General features: G+C 44.5%; 2 protein-coding genes across 2 annotated transcripts in view; one reads left to right on the forward strand and one right to left on the reverse strand.

The window, feature by feature from the left end:
• Positions 1-19,461, forward strand: part of LOC308090421 (mothers against decapentaplegic homolog 4-like) — a 124,073-nt gene that overhangs the window by 17,682 nt on the left and 86,930 nt on the right. Inside the window, exon 3 of the mRNA XM_080435595.1 lies at positions 1,930-2,005. Coding sequence (XP_080291721.1) covers positions 1,930-2,005 — 76 coding nt within the window. The remainder of the gene's footprint in view (positions 1-1,929; positions 2,006-19,461) is intronic.
• Positions 15,342-16,013, reverse strand: LOC308090025 (DNA-directed RNA polymerase III subunit RPC7-like; the record flags this gene model as incomplete). Its single annotated transcript, XM_080435051.1, has 1 exon — positions 15,342-16,013. The coding sequence occupies one exon, from the start codon at positions 16,011-16,013 to the stop codon at positions 15,342-15,344; it is 672 nt and encodes a 223-aa protein (XP_080291177.1).

The following is a 19,461-nucleotide window of genomic DNA, read 5'->3' on the forward strand; positions in this document are numbered from 1 at the left end:
ACCCTTGCACTAGTGGTCCATGGCATGATTACAGGTGGTCCATGTCTGTCTCTTCTTGGCTTTAGTGGTGGACAGGGAGGGACCCGTGTCATTTTCTATCTCTGACCTGGCCCTTTACATAATTCGTCAGGTATGTGCCAGTGTAGAGATAGCCCACCACTCTAGATACGTAGTTAAAAAAGGGTCATATAATTTTTGCTTTTACTGTACTGTGCTTTTACAACTCATCCAGACCCCAAGGGTCCACAGGCACAAACAGGGGTCTGGCATGAGAACAATCACACCAAAAATCTAAATTGCACATGGGGCACAACAGCAGTGTTTCAAATGGCCATAACTCTGTGACCATTGTATGGATTTTATTGTCTCCGCCAGGCCGAAAGGCATGGCGAGAGAGTATGTTTTACCCCCTGTCCGTCCGTCCGTCCGTCCGTCCGTCCGTCCGTGTGTCCGTCCTGTCCGTCCGTTAGCAGCTAATCTCTGGCACCGTTGGCCCGGCCGCTGCAAAACTGTGCACGCACACTCCCTGGATGCCAACTCAGAACCTCTGGCCCAAATTTTTCAGATTGGCCTGTTATAGCGCCACCAGGAGGCCGATATGTGCAAAACACATTTATTGATACTACTCCTACAGATTTTGTCCAAACATCACACAAATCGGTACACAGTATCTCTATAGTCATGTGATCAACACGGATTTATCCGATTTCCCATATTCCATCCTGATTGCCTAAAATTGGCTTCCAAAGTTTGCAGGATTGTTCCGTTTTGAACAAAATGCCTCAAATCATGAACGCAGCTTGCGATTTACGTGAAATTTCACACGCACATTTCTATTAGGCCGACGAAGAAATGCCACCCTTTTCACATTGGCCTGTTATAGCGCCACCAGCAGGTCTAATTTTGCAAACATATTTTTGGAACAAAATGCCTCAAATCATGAATGCAGTGTCCGATTGCAGTGAAAAGCCCTTGAACAAATGGCACCCTTTTCACATTGGCCTATTATAGCGCCACCAGGAGGCCACAACAACGTACCTGACCTGGCGGAGACCTGTGCTCCGAGGAGCACTTTTTTTTGTCATTGAACACAAGTGTACAACAAAATGATCTTGATGGCATGCATCAATCCAATTATAAAAGAGAAATAGAAAGCACATACCCTCCGCGTCATCAGCGCCCATATCCTAGGTGGGGTTCCACGCGCTACGTCCAACCAGGGAAACGCCCCCCTGTCAGGTGACAAGAAGGTCAGTTGGCTCTCATGCATTGAAGGAGGCATGAGCTCGGCCCTGGGCTCCGTACGCTGGTGGGGGGAGTGTAGGACCCAGGATCACTTAGAAAATTGTCACCGGGTGAAAAAGGGTTACAACATCGTGGGATAAAAAGAAAGAAAGCACAGATGTTGGTAGCAGCATAGGTACTAATACATAAACATTAAAAAGTCAGCGTATGAACAGTGAGGTGTTCATTAGTCACCGGCAGTGGGGCAGGTGGCTGAGGTGGGGAGGATTATTATCACTTGGATTTAGAGTTCAACAGAATAACAACGGAGGGGGAAAAAGCTGTTCCTGGATGTGGTGGATGAGGTCAAAATCCAGGAACAGCTGTAGCCCTTTGGCCTCTGTGAGCTGAGGGGGCGGAACAGCCCATTGCTCTGATCAGCGCAATATAGGACTAGTCATAATAAGTTGCATCATCAAACATTTCATCACAGTCAGGATCATTTATTTTGCAATGGGGCAGGGTATACTAATACAGGGATACTTCAACACAGGAAGGACGACAACACAGAGCAGTCTACTGAAGGTTTGAGAATAATCCTCTCCTGTACTCTCCTCTCCTCTCCTAGTTACTTCTCTTCAGAAATATCTTTAACCTCTCTCTCTCTCTCTCTCTCTCTCTCTCTCTCTCTCTCTCTCTCTGAAGGCAACCATCTTCAACATGATGCTGAGTGTGGTTCTACTTCTCTGTGCTGTGATGACTCTGACAGGAGCCACATCAGGTGTGTGTTTGTGTGCATGTGTGAATGTGTCTGTGTGCCATAGACTAAAACAGTATGGACGAAGAGAACGGCAACATCACCCATTGGTTTCTACAGACTCGCTTTGCAATACGGGGGAGGGGGGGGGGGGTGAGTATTGTAGTTTTTTTGTAGTGGTTCGTAAAGTTAAAGGTAGGGTAAGTCATATGTTTTTTTAAAAATAAGCATTAAATAGCTTTATATTTTCTGATAGTCCTCATTGCTATAGAGCAGCGGTTCTTAAACTATGGGTCAAGGTTCCGTTGGGGTCGCACATTGGCAACCAAACAATATAATATATTTTCAAGAAACGGTAAAAAAAAAGAAAGTGAGGTGGTCGCGACCAACGTGAAGAGGACGGCCACCAGACTACTCATACACACACATCTCCGCACATCTCCATCAAAAGATGTACCTCATAACATCGGGTCGTGGTTTTAAAAAGTTTGAAAACCCCTTCTATAGAGTGTTAGTTCAGTAACGGGAGTCTCCATGTCTCTCCAGCTCTTTAGTAAACAGAAATTGCATTTTCTGGTCAGGATACCAATTTTAGGCAATCAGGATAGAGAACTCAGACAGGATATAGATTAAACAAGGGAAATTGGAAGGGATGACACAAAGAAATGAGCAGACAAAATTGGAACTGGAAAACTATTAAAATAAAATAAAATTGATTAATAGATACATGGGTACTCTCTCTTGATTGGCTGAAATTGCAACCCCCTGAATAAAAAATATTTATATTTTTATACATTTCGAAACGCTTGTGAAATGGGACATACTGCATAAAGAGTACTTTTACGGCTGGTACTTTATTTCGATTGTGATACTTATGTACTTAGTGCTAAGTAAATATTGAATACCAGACTTTTACCTATAACAGAGTATTTCTTCATTATAGTATTGATACTAAGAAAAAAATATGAGTACTTCTTCCACCAGTAATTGTCATGTTGTCCAACAGAAAATGTCATTGTCATGTTGTTTATCTCCATCAGACCCTGGGCCCTGTTTTGATCCCAAGGATGTGGGACCATGTAACTCTTCCATTCCTCGCTTCCATTACAACGCTGACTCAGAGAAGTGTGAACTGTTCTTATATGGAGGCTGTTACGTCAACCGGAACAACTTCCTGACCAGACAAGAGTGTGCCAAGAGATGCGTTCGCGATCCCACCGTACCTGGTGCGTATAGAGCAGTGGTTCTCAAACTTTTGTCAATGTCAAGTTGATTATGTACAGTATTTGGCCGCAGACCCCACATCTGAGAAGGTCTTGTGCCAAGGACCCCCGGAAGAGAAGATTTATACAGCAGATGTACAAGCGTTGGCGTTGAGTAGCAAAAGCTGCATTCAAGTTACTTTCATGTTAATAGTGACTCGAGTAGAAGTAAAAGTAGTCATACAAGTAATGACTTGAGTAAGAGTAAGAAAGTGTCTGGTGAAAATGCAAGCAGGCTGCGATACTGAGATACGTGTTCATTTTATTTTTTTAAATAATAGGAACAGAGTCCAAGTGTTTAAAAAACATTATTATAAATGCTTGTCTGATAAAAAATAAACAACGTGCAAATTCAAATATGGCCTATAAACCTAAACCATTATGACTTTAAATAAGCAAGATTGTTAATTGGCGTGTAGAAGCCGGTCCACCAGAAAATGTCATTGTCATCAGTGGTGGAAAGTAACGTAATGTAGGCTACTCAAGTACTGTACTTAAGTACAACTTCAAGGTATTTTGAGTATTTTCAATTTTCAATACTTTTACTTCTACTCCACTACATCTCAGAGAAAAATATTGTACTTTTACCACAATTAGTTGAAAACTTTTATTTAGTTACTTGTTACTTTGTAGATTTTGATTATTACTACAAAACAATCATTAACCACTTCATCACTACTTTGGCTATTTGAAAATAGCCGATCTACAAGCTGTGAGCTTGTAGATCTGCTATTTTAAAAAGATGTTTATACATTTTTAATGCTTGTGAAATGGGACCTTCTGCATATTGAGTAATTTTACTGTTGGTCATTTTATTTTGATGGCAATACTTTTCTAAGTCAATTTTGAATACCGGACTTTTATGTGTAACAGAGTATTTCTTCATTATGGTATTGATACTAAGTAAACAAATATTAGTACTTCTTCCATCAATGATGGTCATGTTGTCCAACATAAAATGTCATTGTCATGTTGTTTATCTCCATCAGAAACTAGTTGGTGTTTTGTTCCCAAGAAGGTGGGACCATGTAACTCTTCCATTCCTCGCTGGCATTTCAACACTTACTCAGAGAAGTGTGAACTGTTCATGTATGGAGGCTGTTACGCCAACAGGAACAACTTCCTCACCAGACAAACGTGTGCCAATGCATGTGGTCACCTGTCTCCTCTCACACCTGGTGCGTATAGAGCAGTGGTTTGCAAACTTTTTGAGCGGTGCCAGCCGCTCCAACATAAGTGACCGAGTGTGTTTGTCCGTATGTAAGTCTGTATGAGCATGGCCTCAACAGTTGATTGCAACACAAAGATGCAACCAGTTACACTTTTTAAGCACCAACGGGAGACAGTGCAAGACACGCGCCACTTAAAGACATGTACACACACACACACACACACAATGCTTCCGGCAGCCGACATGAACAGTCGCATAGAAAAACGCGCTCTCGCGAGCTCCCGCGAGCTCTCCAGAAAAAAAGAAAAAAAAAGGCTAGTCTTTCTGAGGAGAACCCAACTGCGTCCCCCCGTCATATTCCTTATTCTCATCCTGTGGATTATGGATTCCTACCTCAACTCCGCATGGACTGTACACCAGAGGGATAAGGAATTGTACAAGGAAGAAAAGGTGGAATCACACAGTGACTTCTACCTAGCCACTGGATCCGAGAAGAAACATCCTGGCTACGGCACTACAGCGATCCACTCGATCCTCACAGCCAACCCGAAGCGAAGAAACAAACCCCTGAATGGTAGATTTAATCGCAAGACTTGTTTCTGCATAATACTACTACTTTCCGGAGACGTTGCTACAAACCCTGGCCCAGTAACCACAAGGCAATCCGCTCGGATTACGGCTGAAGCTAACAGGCTAGCAGCTGAGGCTAACGTTGCCATCAGCAACGGGGAAAAACAAAGCCAAACTGCAACAAAGGACTTCCGGATCACAGGAGCTAATGTTGCTACAAACGCTAGCTACGTCGACAACACCGATGGCTCCCCGCCAACTCAACTAGGCGAATCAACCCCGATGATCAACCGAAACACCCACGTTGATTCCACCGCAGCCGTCGACGAGGACGCTTGCACCGACGTACTACGGCGATCAACCGGGAGATGCAGCGTAGCTGAGGACGCGGAACCAAGGAGTCACCTAGCTGTTTCTACCGGAGCAGAGGCCCTGAAGCACCGTTTTCAACCTACGGTTCCTTCCACGGCCAGCGTCCGAGCAGAGGCCGAGCAGGGTCCCCCCCAACCCCCACAGCTGGTTGCCTACGACGGAACAGATTCTTTGATGGACGCTAACACCACAACACCCCCCTCCCCCCTCGATACTGCTCCTCAACTTGATCTATCAGTGGACAAACATCTCTCTATTGATCAAATGATCAAATCGTTCGGTGTTGGCTTGCACATGATTCACCTCAATGTGAATTCCCTTGTAGGAAACAAGCTAACACAAATCAGGCAGATGTTTTATGATGGTAAGGTTGACATTTTAACTTTCTCTGAAACAAAACTTGATCACACGATAAGGGACTCTGAGATTGAAATTGAAAACTACAAACTTTTCAGAAATGATTGGAGCATTAATGGGAGAAACGGAGGTGGTGTATGCATGTATGTACATAAGGACAATGACTGCATCCTTCGCGAAGACCTGAAGGATGCAGCCATTGAAGCTGTGTGGGTCGAGATCATTTTTAAAAATGCCAATCCTGTGCTAGTCGGTACCATATACAGACCTCCTAACCAGACTGATTTCTATGAAAGACTTGAGGAGTGTTTAGCTAAGGTGGAGTGTGCGGAGACGATACTTCTTGGTGACTTTAACACAGACATGCTCCGTAAGGAAGCGTCAGTGTATAAGTCATTCAAGGGGTTTTGTCATCGGCACTCACTCCACCAGCTGATCACTCAGCCCACAAGGCTGTGTGCTACCACTCAAACTACCATAGATCTCATTCTAACAACGGACAAGGACAAAATCCTCAATAGTGGTGTTTCTACCTGTGGCATATCTGATCATAACATGATCTTCTGCACCAGAAAGAAACGTAAACCTAAGACCGGTTACCACAAATCAGTCACGATCAGAGACCTCAAAAACTATAAGAGTGAGGACTTAGATCACAGGCTAGAGGAACTGGACTGGTCCGACGTACTAAACAGCACACAGGTAGACGAATCTTGGCTTGGTTTCAAAACCAAATTCATTCAAATTTTGGACAGTGTGGCTCCCATGAAAACCATCAGGGTCAAAACCCGCCCGGTACCATGGATGAATTCGGACATCCTTACTGCCATGAAGGTCAGAAACAAAAAGTGTTCTGAGCTTCATAAAGGTAGGATCAAACTCGCCAGGTGTTTTAACAAGGGTCTCGAATCCCACGTAGCTAAACTTGTAAAAGAAAGAAACAAGCTAAGAAACAAGGTTAATGGCATGCTCGAATTAGCAGAAAAAAGCTTCCTTGATGGCAAAATTGAGGAAAATAAAAGCAAACCACGAGAGCTTTGGAAGCTATTCAACAACCTACTAGGCTGCAGCAAGAAATTGAAAACCAGGTTTACAAACATAAGCCTCAAGGTGAATGACACTCTCTTCACATCCAAACATGAAGTGAGTAAAATCCTCAACATATTCTTCACGACCATAACCTCAGATTTGGTTGAAAAACTACCCCCTCACTCTGGGTGCTATGGTGAAGAGCATATTGACTCATTTTACAAAAAACAGGGTGTACGCAAAGATGATTTTAAACTCTCCCCTGTGAAAACAGAAGAGGTGTTTAAAAAATTGAGTGCTCTTCATCAACACAAAGCCACAGGCCTCGACAATATCCCCGCCAAATTTCTAAAAGACTCAGCCGCCTCCATTGCTCCAATCATTACCCACATAATAAACCTCTCCATCATACAGGGACGGGTCCCTAACGATTTCAAAAAAGCAAGGGTGACCCCTCTGTACAAAAAAGGAAACAAATTAGACCCTGGCAACTACCGCCCTATTTCTATTCTTAGCTCCATTTCGAAAGTCATGGAGAAAATAGTCTATGAACAGGTCGATAAGTATCTTGCCGAAAAAAATCTAATCTACAAATTCCAATCTGGCTTCAGAACAAACCACTCCACTGACACATGCCTTCTCTATTTGAACGACTCTATCAAACAAGATGTCGACAAGGGCAAATATTGCGGCATGGTCATGCTGGACCTCCAGAAGGCCTTTGACACCGTCAATCACCCAATTATGATCAATAAGCTCAATGCAATAGGTTTTGATGATACGTCAGTGAACTGGATGAGATCCTACCTGGAAGGGAGGGAGCAAGTGGTGGAAGTAAACGGCACCCAGTCCCCCCCCCCCCTCCCTGTGACTTGTGGTGTCCCACAAGGAAGTATACTAGGACCTTTACTGTTCCTGATATATGTGAATGACATGTCATCGGCCTGCGACTGCAAGCTGTTCCTGTTCGCAGATGACTCGGCCCTGCTAGTCTCGGACAGGGACAGGCTGCAGGTTGAGAAAACTCTCAGCTCCGAACTCAACAAGATCTGCATCTGGCTCTCTGACAACAAACTTTCATTACACCTGGGTAAAACTGAATCCATCCTCTTTGGGTCCAGTCCTAACCTTAGCAAGGCAGAGAGTTTCACGATCAAAGTGGGTGATGATGTCATCCAAAGAAAGGATGAAATTACATACCTGGGCTCCATCTTGGAGGCAAACCTCTCTGGTAACAAAAACGCCGAAAAAGTGATCAAAATTGTCAATCAAACAACACGCTATTTGTGGAGGATTGATCGCCTAGTCAGTAAGAATACTCTGAAGATTCTTGCAGGGGCCCTCATTCAAGGTCATTATGATTATGCATGCACTTCATGGTATCACAACACCTCCAAGGCCTTAAAAACAAGGCTCCAAACATCCCAAAACAAACTTGTAAGGCTACTTCTTGGCCTCAATCACAGAACCCATCTAACCCCTGCTAATTTTGCTAGGATTGGATGGCTTAGGATTGAGGACACAGTACAGCAACTTGCTATGGGCCTGGTCTTCAAGATACACCACAACATTGGGATCCCCCTGTATTTGTCAAAATACTTCCAAAATGTTAATGCAGTCCATGATCATAACACCAGAGGCAGCTCCACGGATCATGTTCAACCCAGATTTGTCTCAACTAAGGGTATGAACTCGTTCTCATGCTATTCAACAAAAATGTGGAATGCCCTACCAAAAGGAGTAAAGGAGTGTAAAACCCTACTCACTTTCAAAACTGCCCTAAAGATACACCTTCAGGAGGCTGCAATTCGAAAATGGCCCCTGTCTAAGTCTTAACCTACCCCCCCTACCCCCCCCCCCCCCTCCTTCATTTTCCTCTTTTGTATATATATATATATTTTTTTTCTCTCGTCATACCAGTAACCGGAAAGCTGATTGTATGACATTCTGTATAGTAGTGTGTATATCTGCCTGCCTCTTATATTTCATCATGATTTGTGTGCATGGGGTTCTCATCTTAAACAAGCTTAGTGCTTAATGAGGGTTTCCAGTTTAGTAGACCTTGTATTGTGAATTTGTACTTCCATGTACTGTTATGTACTGTCATGTACTATTCTCATGTCTTTCTAAATAAACTACATCAATCACACACACACACACATGCTGGCTCAGCACAGAGCAGCGCCCGGGATTACATAGGCAATTGGCACTGGGTGAAAAAACGGGTTGCAAAATAGTGGGATAAAAAATAAAATAAAAAAACTTAATATTAAATAAATTGAGTAGAAATACTTAAAGACGGGGTGCCGTGATTTTCAGTGATTTTTTTCCCCCCTAAAGCATGATCATCAGGTATTATGGTTATACTAGGAGGAACATATTTTTCAAAAAAGTGTACAGAAAGTGTTAAAATTATGTTTTTATGTGGACACGCCTCCAGTTCATTAAGTATACCTGGGTCTCATCTTAGCACCTCCCACCTGTCCTAGTCCCTCCTCCTCCTCATGCCCACACCTGCTGTGTTATGATAATGAGGGGGAGGGTATATTTTTACTGTGTCATTGAAGCGCTGTTTTTCTATTGGCACATTTGACCCTCAAGGTTTCAGCCTCTAGGAAGAAACTCAAAATAGTCAGAGAAGACATAAAACACCATAAAAACACCACCAGGGGGCTTAATGAAGTTCTATCAACCTCATAGACACATGAAAAACAGAAAAAGTGCAAAACCATGGCACCACCTCTTTAAAAGCTATTAAAATGAGCAAAAATACTTAAAAGTAATATAAGTCAGAAAAGTAAAAGAACTTAAAAGTTACAAGTTTAAGTAAAAGTGCTTAAAAGTCACTAAACTGAGTAAAATACTTAGTGCAACTACTTTCATACAAGTTCAGTTCATACAATCATTAAAAAATACTTAAAAGTAACAAAAAAAAACTAAATTGTACACATATTGTATGGGGCACTAAGTGTTACAGCAGTTTCTAACATTTCAAATGGCCATAACTTGGTGACCATTGCTCTATTCAGCGCATATAGAGTAGTACTGCCTGAATATCGCTGGGTGACCTACCTTCAAGTGGCGCTGTTGAGCAGCCTTGAAATGCATGGACAGGGATTCAACATTGTTCCTCTAGCTCATATATAGCTTAATGAAATGAACTCAACAAATACGTTCACTTCACACTGGGGGTAATTTTTTCAATGTCAAGTTGATTATGTATTTGGCTGCGGACCCCACATCTGAAAAGGTTTTGCCCCCAGAAGAGAAGATTTATGAGGGAAAGATCAGGAAAAGTGAAGGGAAGTGTGAAAAGGTCAGATGTCTTGTCTGTATGTAGTCGCCAAAACAAACACTTTACAATGTACATTCTCCCATTCACACACCTTTTAACAATGTATCCATGTCCACACGCAGGGAAAGCACACAAGGACACAAACATACAGGTGCAGTTAGGTTACATTCACAAACTCATGTCCCAAGGCTGGACCAGCAGATGAAACAAAGTTCCCAGTCTCGCACCGTCATCCCGGTGTCATAGCGCCCTCCCGTGTGCCTGGAAGTCCACCCACCGCTGCTCCGACAGCGGATAGACACACCGCAGGAGCGCCAGGTCCACTGCTTCTCCTCCCGGCAGCTGTATAATGGAAGGGCCGGCAGGCAGCGTCGGCCGCCGGTAGACTACATCGGGAGTAGTGCCTTCCTGTATGCAAGCCTGATGATCGTGATCGAGCACACAGCCACGTAAGTTGCAAAAATGCATCTAAAATCTGCACCTACTACATTAACACTGGTAGTTACAACAGGTGTGGTTGTTAGAAAAACAACACTGGCGTTCAGAGGCGTCTCAACCAAACAGTGAAGCGGCCAAGCCTGGTGGTCAAACCTGAGAATGCACTTAAATACTACTGCTCGTTCGTCTCCCGTTTTGGGCGCATGCTCACGACGCGTCACGACCCATGGATCCATTCCATTGGTTCATATTGGTTCCATATTGGTTCCTATTCTTACTTCCGGGTGCTTCAAAACGCCACTGAGCACTTTAATAGAAATGAATAGCTGGGGGAGGGGCAATCCGCCCTCTAGATATATTATAACTCTATGGTCTCAACACACACACACACACACACACACACACACACACACACACACACACACACACACTCCACAATTGTAGTTAAAAGCAGGGCAACAAATACTTTTAAATGCTTGATATGATTGTATTATTGGTAATTGATTAATATTAATATGTTAATTTAATTAATTATTAATAAGTAATATTATTATTATTTATTATTTTTGTTGTTTCATACGCCATAAGCCACGGTCTGCTGTAAGGAGGCCAAGGATGTCGGACCATGTAAAGCTGCCAAAAGTCATTGGCATTTCAACGCTGCCTCAAAGAAGGGGGGGGGGGGGGGGAACAACTTCCTGTGACAGGACCTGCTTGGAGAAATAAGGGACGACCCCCCCCCCCCCCAACTAATAGCTTAATGACACGGTTATCACTCTCTAAATAAACCGACCCCCATATAAAACTGTGATGTGTGTGAGTACTTTATATTACTTCTAGACAATACTTGTTGGAAACCAATGGTCTTATAAACAGTTGACCCCAAGGTGCTTTTACCATTAGAATCCATTTTTGGCATTGTGCAGATTTAATGAGATATGTTGCTTATTTGAACACATTTCTGGAAATAATGACGTGATAAATACAATTACAGTGAGATATTTCAAAAACATAAAATAAATTGTGGAGATACGTCTGTGACCTATTGGCAATGAGCACAAGCAATTTGGTGCTGAACGGTTTGCAAGATTAGCTCTTGAATCCTCTTGACCTTGAACTGGACCCTGAAATTAACAGGAAGCCAGTGCAAAGAGGCCAGGACTGGAGTGATGTGGTACCTTCTGCTGGACCTGGTTAGAAGGACAATATCAGTCACCAGAACCAAAGACGGGTGTTTTCAATTAATCTAACATGGTTAAAATGGAGTTTGAAGTTACAGTATGGGTTTGTATGGGAAAGGGTCGTGTCTGTTAAAATGAATATCAAATATCAACTTAAAACTGTCTGGGGTGTTCAAAAAAGCCCAAGTAGACATTAAAATGACCCCAAACATGTTTAAAAGTGAAATATCCCTTTAATATCCAGTAGCCTATCTAGTCAAATTGCAATAGTTACATTCAAATGCAATAGTTTTGTTTAGTTAAGTTTAGTTTAGTGAGAAATAGCGTAACAATAATATGATATGGTCTTTAATTGGGATGACACATTCATTTATTAAAACAATGTATTCCAAATGTGGTAATTAATGTCACAATAACACGACAAACAAATGGACTTCTATTCATAATTCATGCACATGGAGCCTAGGATAATTATATGTGAATACATTGATACAAACAGTCATAAGTGGTGGGATGGGATGGTTTGGCCTATTACTGTGTTCCCTGTCACTTCCCACCCCCACTGTTGTGCTGGGGTGGTTGTAGACCAGTGGTTCTATAATGTCAATCACCTCCAAAATGGTCGCGGACCCCCATTTGAAAATATTTTGTGCCAGAGATCCCCATAAAAATATTTGTATTGTTAAAATCTTTCGAAAACTATTCCCAATTGTTCACATCTTTTTCAAGAGTTAAAAAAAGTAGCAGATCTTCAAGCTCACACGAAGTGACGCGTAGTGAGCTAGAGTTAAAGTAGTTAAACAAATGGGGACCCCCTTGAAATGCCCCTAGGAATCCCATTTTGAGAACCACTAGTGTAGACCAGTGGTTCTCAACCTTGGCAGGCTGCGACCCCAAAATAATCATATTTGAGCTGGGGACTCAGGTAATATTTAAAATTTGGCCAATGTTTGACCATTTCGTGTAGTATAGTTTGTTGAATACTTTTGACGCAGGGATGGTGTTATTTTTCTGTATTAAAAAGGACTTCAAAGTCCTTAAACTGTCACTTTAGAAATGAGCACATACAGTTACACTTATACTGTATGTTGGTTTGTTTACTGTTGACCCACAGGTTGAGAACCACTGGTGAAGTCACTTCTTTTCACCTGACAGTGAGTTTTTTTGGGAGAGAGAAATGCAAACAGAGCTGGACTAAGTCCACTTATGTCAGCTTGCTTGTTACAGTGAGAGAGAGGGGCTCGCTCTCAGAAGAGAAGTTATGAGAAAACACAGAGATGTCATAAACACAGCTGTAGTTCCCCTGGTGGGTGTGGTCTGCAGCAGGAAAGAGGAAGTTGGCAGAGTGATTGACAGCTGGCTGGGTGTGGTCGTGTGTTGCCTTGGATCCAATGAAGGTGAGGTGGAAGGAGCCTCCTGGGTACTGTGGCTGGATGGAGCAGGTGATGGAGAAGATGGAACCCTCGGACATCTGCAGCCCCTGCTGCTGGCCGTCGGAAACCCCGTTTATGGAGGTGGTCATGTTTGGCTTAAACAGATCTGTTACAAAACAGGTGATTGGCTGAAACAGCAGATACTTTACAAAGCAGACAATGAAATTTAGCTAAAGTTATGATAGGGCTCAATTGGGTTTTAAGGGTGTATCAGACAAACAATGGGTGTTCTTTAAAATCGGAGCTGCAGTGGTAGCTCGGAATTAATTTCTGACCTTTGCCCTGTCTTAGTGCTGTGTGCGTTTGGAATTTGGTGTCTTGCCATGTGACAATGTGGTCCCTCTCCAAAATCATTCAAACCTGTTTATGTATGTTATGCATATGCATAAATCAAGCTGTAAAATATAATACAATATATAATATAATATAATATAATATAATATAATGCCATAATTGTTAAATTACTTTACATCCTGATGCAGAGAATAAAGACATATCCTTCAGCCTTGGGAAATTAGGAACAGTCCAGATACACACATGGGTCCACCTCGCTACTCCGACGCACCGCTACTCCGACAGCCCGCGAGTCCGACAGCCGTCCCTGGGCGCGGAGGTGGACCGGGGGTCCCTGGCTCCAGAGGCTTCAGCCTGGCCACTCGGCCGCTCGGCTCGGGCCTCTCCGGCCAAGGACCCCCAGGGACCCCCGGGGAGGCTTCGACCCGGCCCAGGGAGCCTCGAAGCTGGGTACTCGCTCCAGTCCGGGGGACCCACGCCTCCGGGGGACACCCGGCTCTCCAGGCGGTCCCGTGGACCCACTCTTAAGCACCCCTCGGCGGGCGTTATTGAAGTGGCAGGCCGCGGCCAAAGCTCCGCGTGGACCTGGTGGAACAAACGGCGACGAGCGCCCATGGGACTATTATGGACTTAGCGCGTTGGGACCCGGCTCACCGGCCGGTCCCGCGGACCCACTCTTAAGCACCCCTCGGCGGGCGTTAAGTGGAGTGGCAGGCCGCGGCAAAAGCTCCGCGTGGACCTGGTGGTACAAACGGCGACGAGCGCCCATGGGACTATTATGGACTTAGCGCCTTGGACCCGGCAGAGGCCAGGCCCGGGCCTGGCCCCTGCCGGGCGGGGAGGAGCCTCCGTCCCCGGGCCGGGGACAAGCCTGCTCCTCTGCCCCTGTTCCCGGGCGGCGCCGTCACCCCTGGGAGTGCGGCGCGCTCTGAAAAAGGTTGTTAGTTTAACGTCAGGTACGCCGGGGGGCCACGTGCCGGCCCCGGCATCCTGGACAAAAGGTTGGATCGAGGGTTGACTCTCAATAGATCGCGGTCATACAGCCGCTCTGCTACTTAAGAGACCCTGACCCAGAATCAGGTCGTTTACGAGTCATTTGGCGCCAAGTTGTTTGTGACTGGACCCCCCGGCCCAGTCACAAACGGCCCTCCGCACCCGGCACGAGGCCGGGCTACGCGAGGCCAGCCGAGAGTCCTCGGCGCCCAGATATCGTTCCGTCTAGGCGGGATTCTGACTTAGAGGCGTTCAGTCATAAGCCCGCAGATGGTAGCGTCGCCCCAGTGGCTCCTCAGCCAAGCACATGCACCAAATGTCTGAACCTGCGGTTCCTCTCGTACTGAGCGGGATTACTATTGCAACAACACATCATCAGTAGGGTAAAACTAACCTGTCTCACGACGGTCTAAAAGTTTAGGGCATTCCAGGTATTAAACAAGCACGGGCAGGTTACATAATGTGCATGGGTAAGCATGACAATGTCCAAAATGTCTATGATCAAGTTTGTAATGCTCGAGAAGCTCCGACCTTCTTGTTACAGCTGATGTATATGGCTGAAGTGGTTAAAATTTACTTATTTCTGCTGGGGCCCCAACTCTGAGAACAACTGCTGCATAGCATTGGTTCTCAAAGTGGGGTCCGGGGGCCCCCAGGGGTCCATTGGGGGGGGGGGGGGTGTTCCAGGAGGTCCCCAGCAAAATCATAGCATCACTAACCACTTTATCCATTGTTGGCTATTCAAAAATAGCAGATCTACAAGCTCGTACATCTGCTATTTTTTAAGTTTTATTTTGAAAAATATAGAAAATTATTGGAAGATTTTGAATAGTTTTTTAAACATAAATCTTCTCTTCTGGGGGTCCTTGGCACAAAACCTTTTCAGATGGGGGTCCCAAATATATATCAATGTGGGGGTCCTTGACGTGAAGACGTTTGAGAACTACTGGTGTATAGGAGTCTCCTCAGGAGTAGGTGGCCTCATCCATATTGTCATCGCTGTCTACGTCAAAGTCCTCTCCGTTGTCAAAGTACGACATGATGTAGTCTGTCTCCTCCTCCAGCTCCTCTTCATCCAGCTCCTCCTCCTCGGCCTGCTCTTCTTCTTTGTTGGTTGTCTTCTCCTCCTCCTCGTCCTCGTCTGCAGAGTTGGCCGCCATCTCCTCCTTCTCTAGAGTCTCCAGTTTGGAAATAACCTCCTCTTTTGGCATGATGGATTTCTTCACTGCTTTGACTTGAGGTGGACACAATGGACCTGATTTTCTCTGAGACTTTCTGACTTTGACACAAAGCTCTTTGGGCAACCGACTCCAGTCTGGGCTCCATTCGATGGCATTGTCCCTGGGCTCTCCGGCGTGGTATTTTTCAGAGTACCGAACCACATCTTTCCTGGGTGCAGCACTTCTGATGTAGAAGGGCAGGTTCTTGCAGGCAGCTCTCAGCTCCTGCTTCAAAGCTAGCATGTACTCTACCTCCTCTCCTGTCTGTAAAGGGACGGCTTGGGCCGTCATGGGAGGGAACAGGGCTGTTGGTTTGATGGCAGTGGGAGGTAGAGCTTCTCCTCTCCCGATGCCCAGATCCTCCAGTTTAAAGGTCATGTTGGTTCTGCCACGCCCCCTGCCACCACGTCCAGCCATGATGATGCGGATCAATGATTATGCAATGTGTCTATGAAGGATGATACTCAATAACCTATAACATATAATATATAATCTATAATTGATGATGAGCGTGCCGCTGCGTTTGTTCATTCACAGCGGATGTTTTCGCTGACTGGTCCGTCTGCATCAGACCCTATCAAATTACTTTTAACCAAAAGGACACAGATTTACGTCGAATACACCTGCCTATACTAGGTTACACCAAGTAAAAGACAGAAAAGTAATTTGTGTGAGTCAGACCAGGCAAAAACAACTATTTATATCAGAAAACCCCTCCTGGAACTCCATATATGGAGATAACCGAAACGTCCAGGACTGACATCATAGTCCCAGATTTGGGCATAACTGACATAGCCCGCTCCATATATGGATATGTCTGACACTACTGACATCACCGTAGTGACATCAGGGCCGGAATTCCCCCACATGAATGCGTCGTGGCTGGCTCCTGGCCATCTGGCAACGATATCTGTTATTAGACCGTCGTGGTCCATCACCACCTGGGTGTTCATGGCTGTGAAATGTTTCCTGCAGACCCAGCTCGGTCCACTATAGGGCTTGGTTGAGGAGCGGGATCCATGTACCGTCAACCACACCTATCACCCGGGGGATCCCAGCCATGTTGTGGAATCCATGGTGGACATGGCATACCTCCTCCCTCGTGGTAATAATAATAATAATCATTTTTACGCACTTTATGTTTGAACCAAATCTCAAAGAATAAAAAATGATAATAAAACGGTGAAATTAATCAAATTCAGATCAAAGGTCAGTTAAACACAGTTAAGAAGAAGTTTAAAAAGTTAAACAAACACACATGGCATCAATGAGTCCATCTAGGCAAATGCAAAGAAAGGTTTTTAGTCCCCTTTTAAAGGTGTCAACGGACTGTGGTGCTCACAGATGGTGAGGGAGGGCATTCCACAGCCGAGGAGCAGCTGAGCAGAAGGCCCAGTCCCCCATGGTGCGGAGATTCGTCATGTGGGGTTTGAGTGTGTTTGAATGGTGGGAAGACGTTTTAGGTTAAGGGTGCTGTATGCGCACGCATGCGCGCGCGCACATTTTGTTTGTTACTTTAATTCGGTTAATTCGGTTTCAGAACACATATTGCACTAAATCCCCCCCAAATAACGACCAACAACAACAGGCACATAATGCAAAAAATGTGTTTAATATATATATTTTTTTTTCATTATATAATTTTCAGGTGGTGCTGCAGCCCCCTCAGCCCCCCTACTTCCCGCGGTAATTTAGAACAACTTATCTAACTTATATAATGTATATAAGCCAAATGTATTTGAACTGCTTATCTTCAGCTTGAACACAGGCATTAAGATACATCTTGTTTTAAGAATTGATGCATATAGTAAAAACTCATTTTCAACTCTTATATAATTGGTTCTAGAAAAAATCTACGTTGTCTGGGTCTCACAGGAGGGCTGTGGACACTTCAGAAACCCGTCTTCCAGTGACATCATTAGGCAGGTATTTTAATAAAAAAATCTAGATCTGAATTTCTTTAATCAGAGGCTTCAGAACTTTGCTGTAACCATATTGTTTTATGTGTACAGTTTTGCACAATACAGCTCGATAAATTGAAGTGAATGTTGATCTAAGTCTTACTGGTAAGTTGGCTATCACCCAATGTACAGCACACAATTTCTGTTTACTTTTTGATGTTTCCAGTGAATTACAAACAGTATGTCACTCACTTTGTCCATACAGGTGTTGTAAAAACATGTAAACAAGCACAATATTAGTGCAAACAACGCAGCATACCCCTCTCTAGGACTGAGGTCTTTAAAGGGGTATATTCCCCATCTCTCTAAGGCTGAGGTCTTTGAGGAATAGAGGGGTATATTTCCTCCCCTCTAAAGGTCCTTACACACGGGGCGATTTTTTTCATGCGAATAATACTTTTTTTTTTAAAACCTTATAAAGTCAATGCAAGCTTCCACACCAGTTTCGCGGAGCGAAAAAAGCGCGCAGGAACCCTCTGTTAGTCCTTAAACTCTGGGATAAAATGTTACACGTAAAACATAAGGGATTCGCCCTCAACCATGTACCTCGTCCTGTCTCAGTACTCAATGAAAATAAAGAAATCCACATTTAACCCCAGAGACCAGAAAGTGAAAAAACATCCTCACATAACACTGTAACTCACGGCAACCAATCACTCCGTAGTTTAAATCACCACTATCACAAAAATACAACCTCTCGTCCTGCATTGTTCAGTCCTGTCCGATAATGTCGCTTCTCTGTAGTCTCCCTCAATGTCATTTCCTCACCTCAGCCCCGCTGCTGAGTGTTGTTCCAGGCCTCCAGCCAACAGATAGCTGCATTTTCACAACAGCCCCAACACGAATAACTTCAATCATCGCAAGTTCCCCGTTCTGCCGTCTTCACAGCAGAACGCTCTGCTGGCGATCGTGAGAAGATGTGTCGTGTAGCCATCTTAGATCTGGTCATGAGGTCCTCTTCCTGTAGATCGTTTAAAAGTGGTCGTGCCGATGTCCATAATGCGCCTTCGCGGTAGTCCCCCCACGTCGTAGGAAGATAACGTGGTCCTTCCACCCACCGCAAGGCAAAAATTCAGACTTCCCCGCCCGCGCATGTTCTTTCGACGCCTGGCTCAGTATTCCTGGAGACTGGCGTCCCCAAATAACCAAACCAACGCGACTGCCGACTTAAACGCCATGTTGTGGTATCTGAACCACTGACTTTACTATGTTTTGGTAAATATCCTACTGTTGCCAACAATGCCATATTGTACTCCAGTCATTCAGGTTATACTTGCATGATCCGATTTCTTTCATAACAACAGAGTACAAACATCTTTCTATGGAGCCGCAGCTCCCACCGTCGGCCCCTCGGCCTCTCCATCTATATAGCAGTGGCCACATTTAGATCTAAAGAAGGTAGGCGGATCTTGTATGGGTATCAGCCTTGAAAGGTGAGACCCCATCTAGACAAACAATAGATCACACTTTGAGTCTCTGATTCGATTTGCAACTGTATGGGCCAGGAAGGGAAGGGTGAAGACAAAGGCCTAGACCTCCTGTCTCCCCAATTGGGAATGCTAATTGTACCCCCCACCCGGCTAGGGCCATCAGCCATCTCTGAATCAACTCTCCAACAAAGCGACGCATCACTGCGTCCAGTGCAGAATGTATACTGTACAGTTCTGTTCTGTAGGCAACTTTAGCCAGCATTCGATTAATTACTCACCTACTGCAAAGGTTGTTCCATAGGCCTACATTGTCTTGGTTTCAGAGAGCATGGTAAATATGAAGTTTTTCCCTAAAGTCTTGTGTTTATATTCCATAATACGTCCATGTTGTTTTTACGCACGGGAGAATGCAGGCTTGAAGAGCGTCGTCAAGCGGCCTCAATAGATATGTTTCCTCTCAAAACGGTGCACATT

Source organism: Gymnoscopelus braueri (assembly GCF_963280865.1).
Source record: "Gymnoscopelus braueri genome assembly, chromosome: 8".
NCBI classification, from domain to species: Eukaryota; Metazoa; Chordata; class Actinopteri; order Myctophiformes; family Myctophidae; genus Gymnoscopelus; species Gymnoscopelus braueri.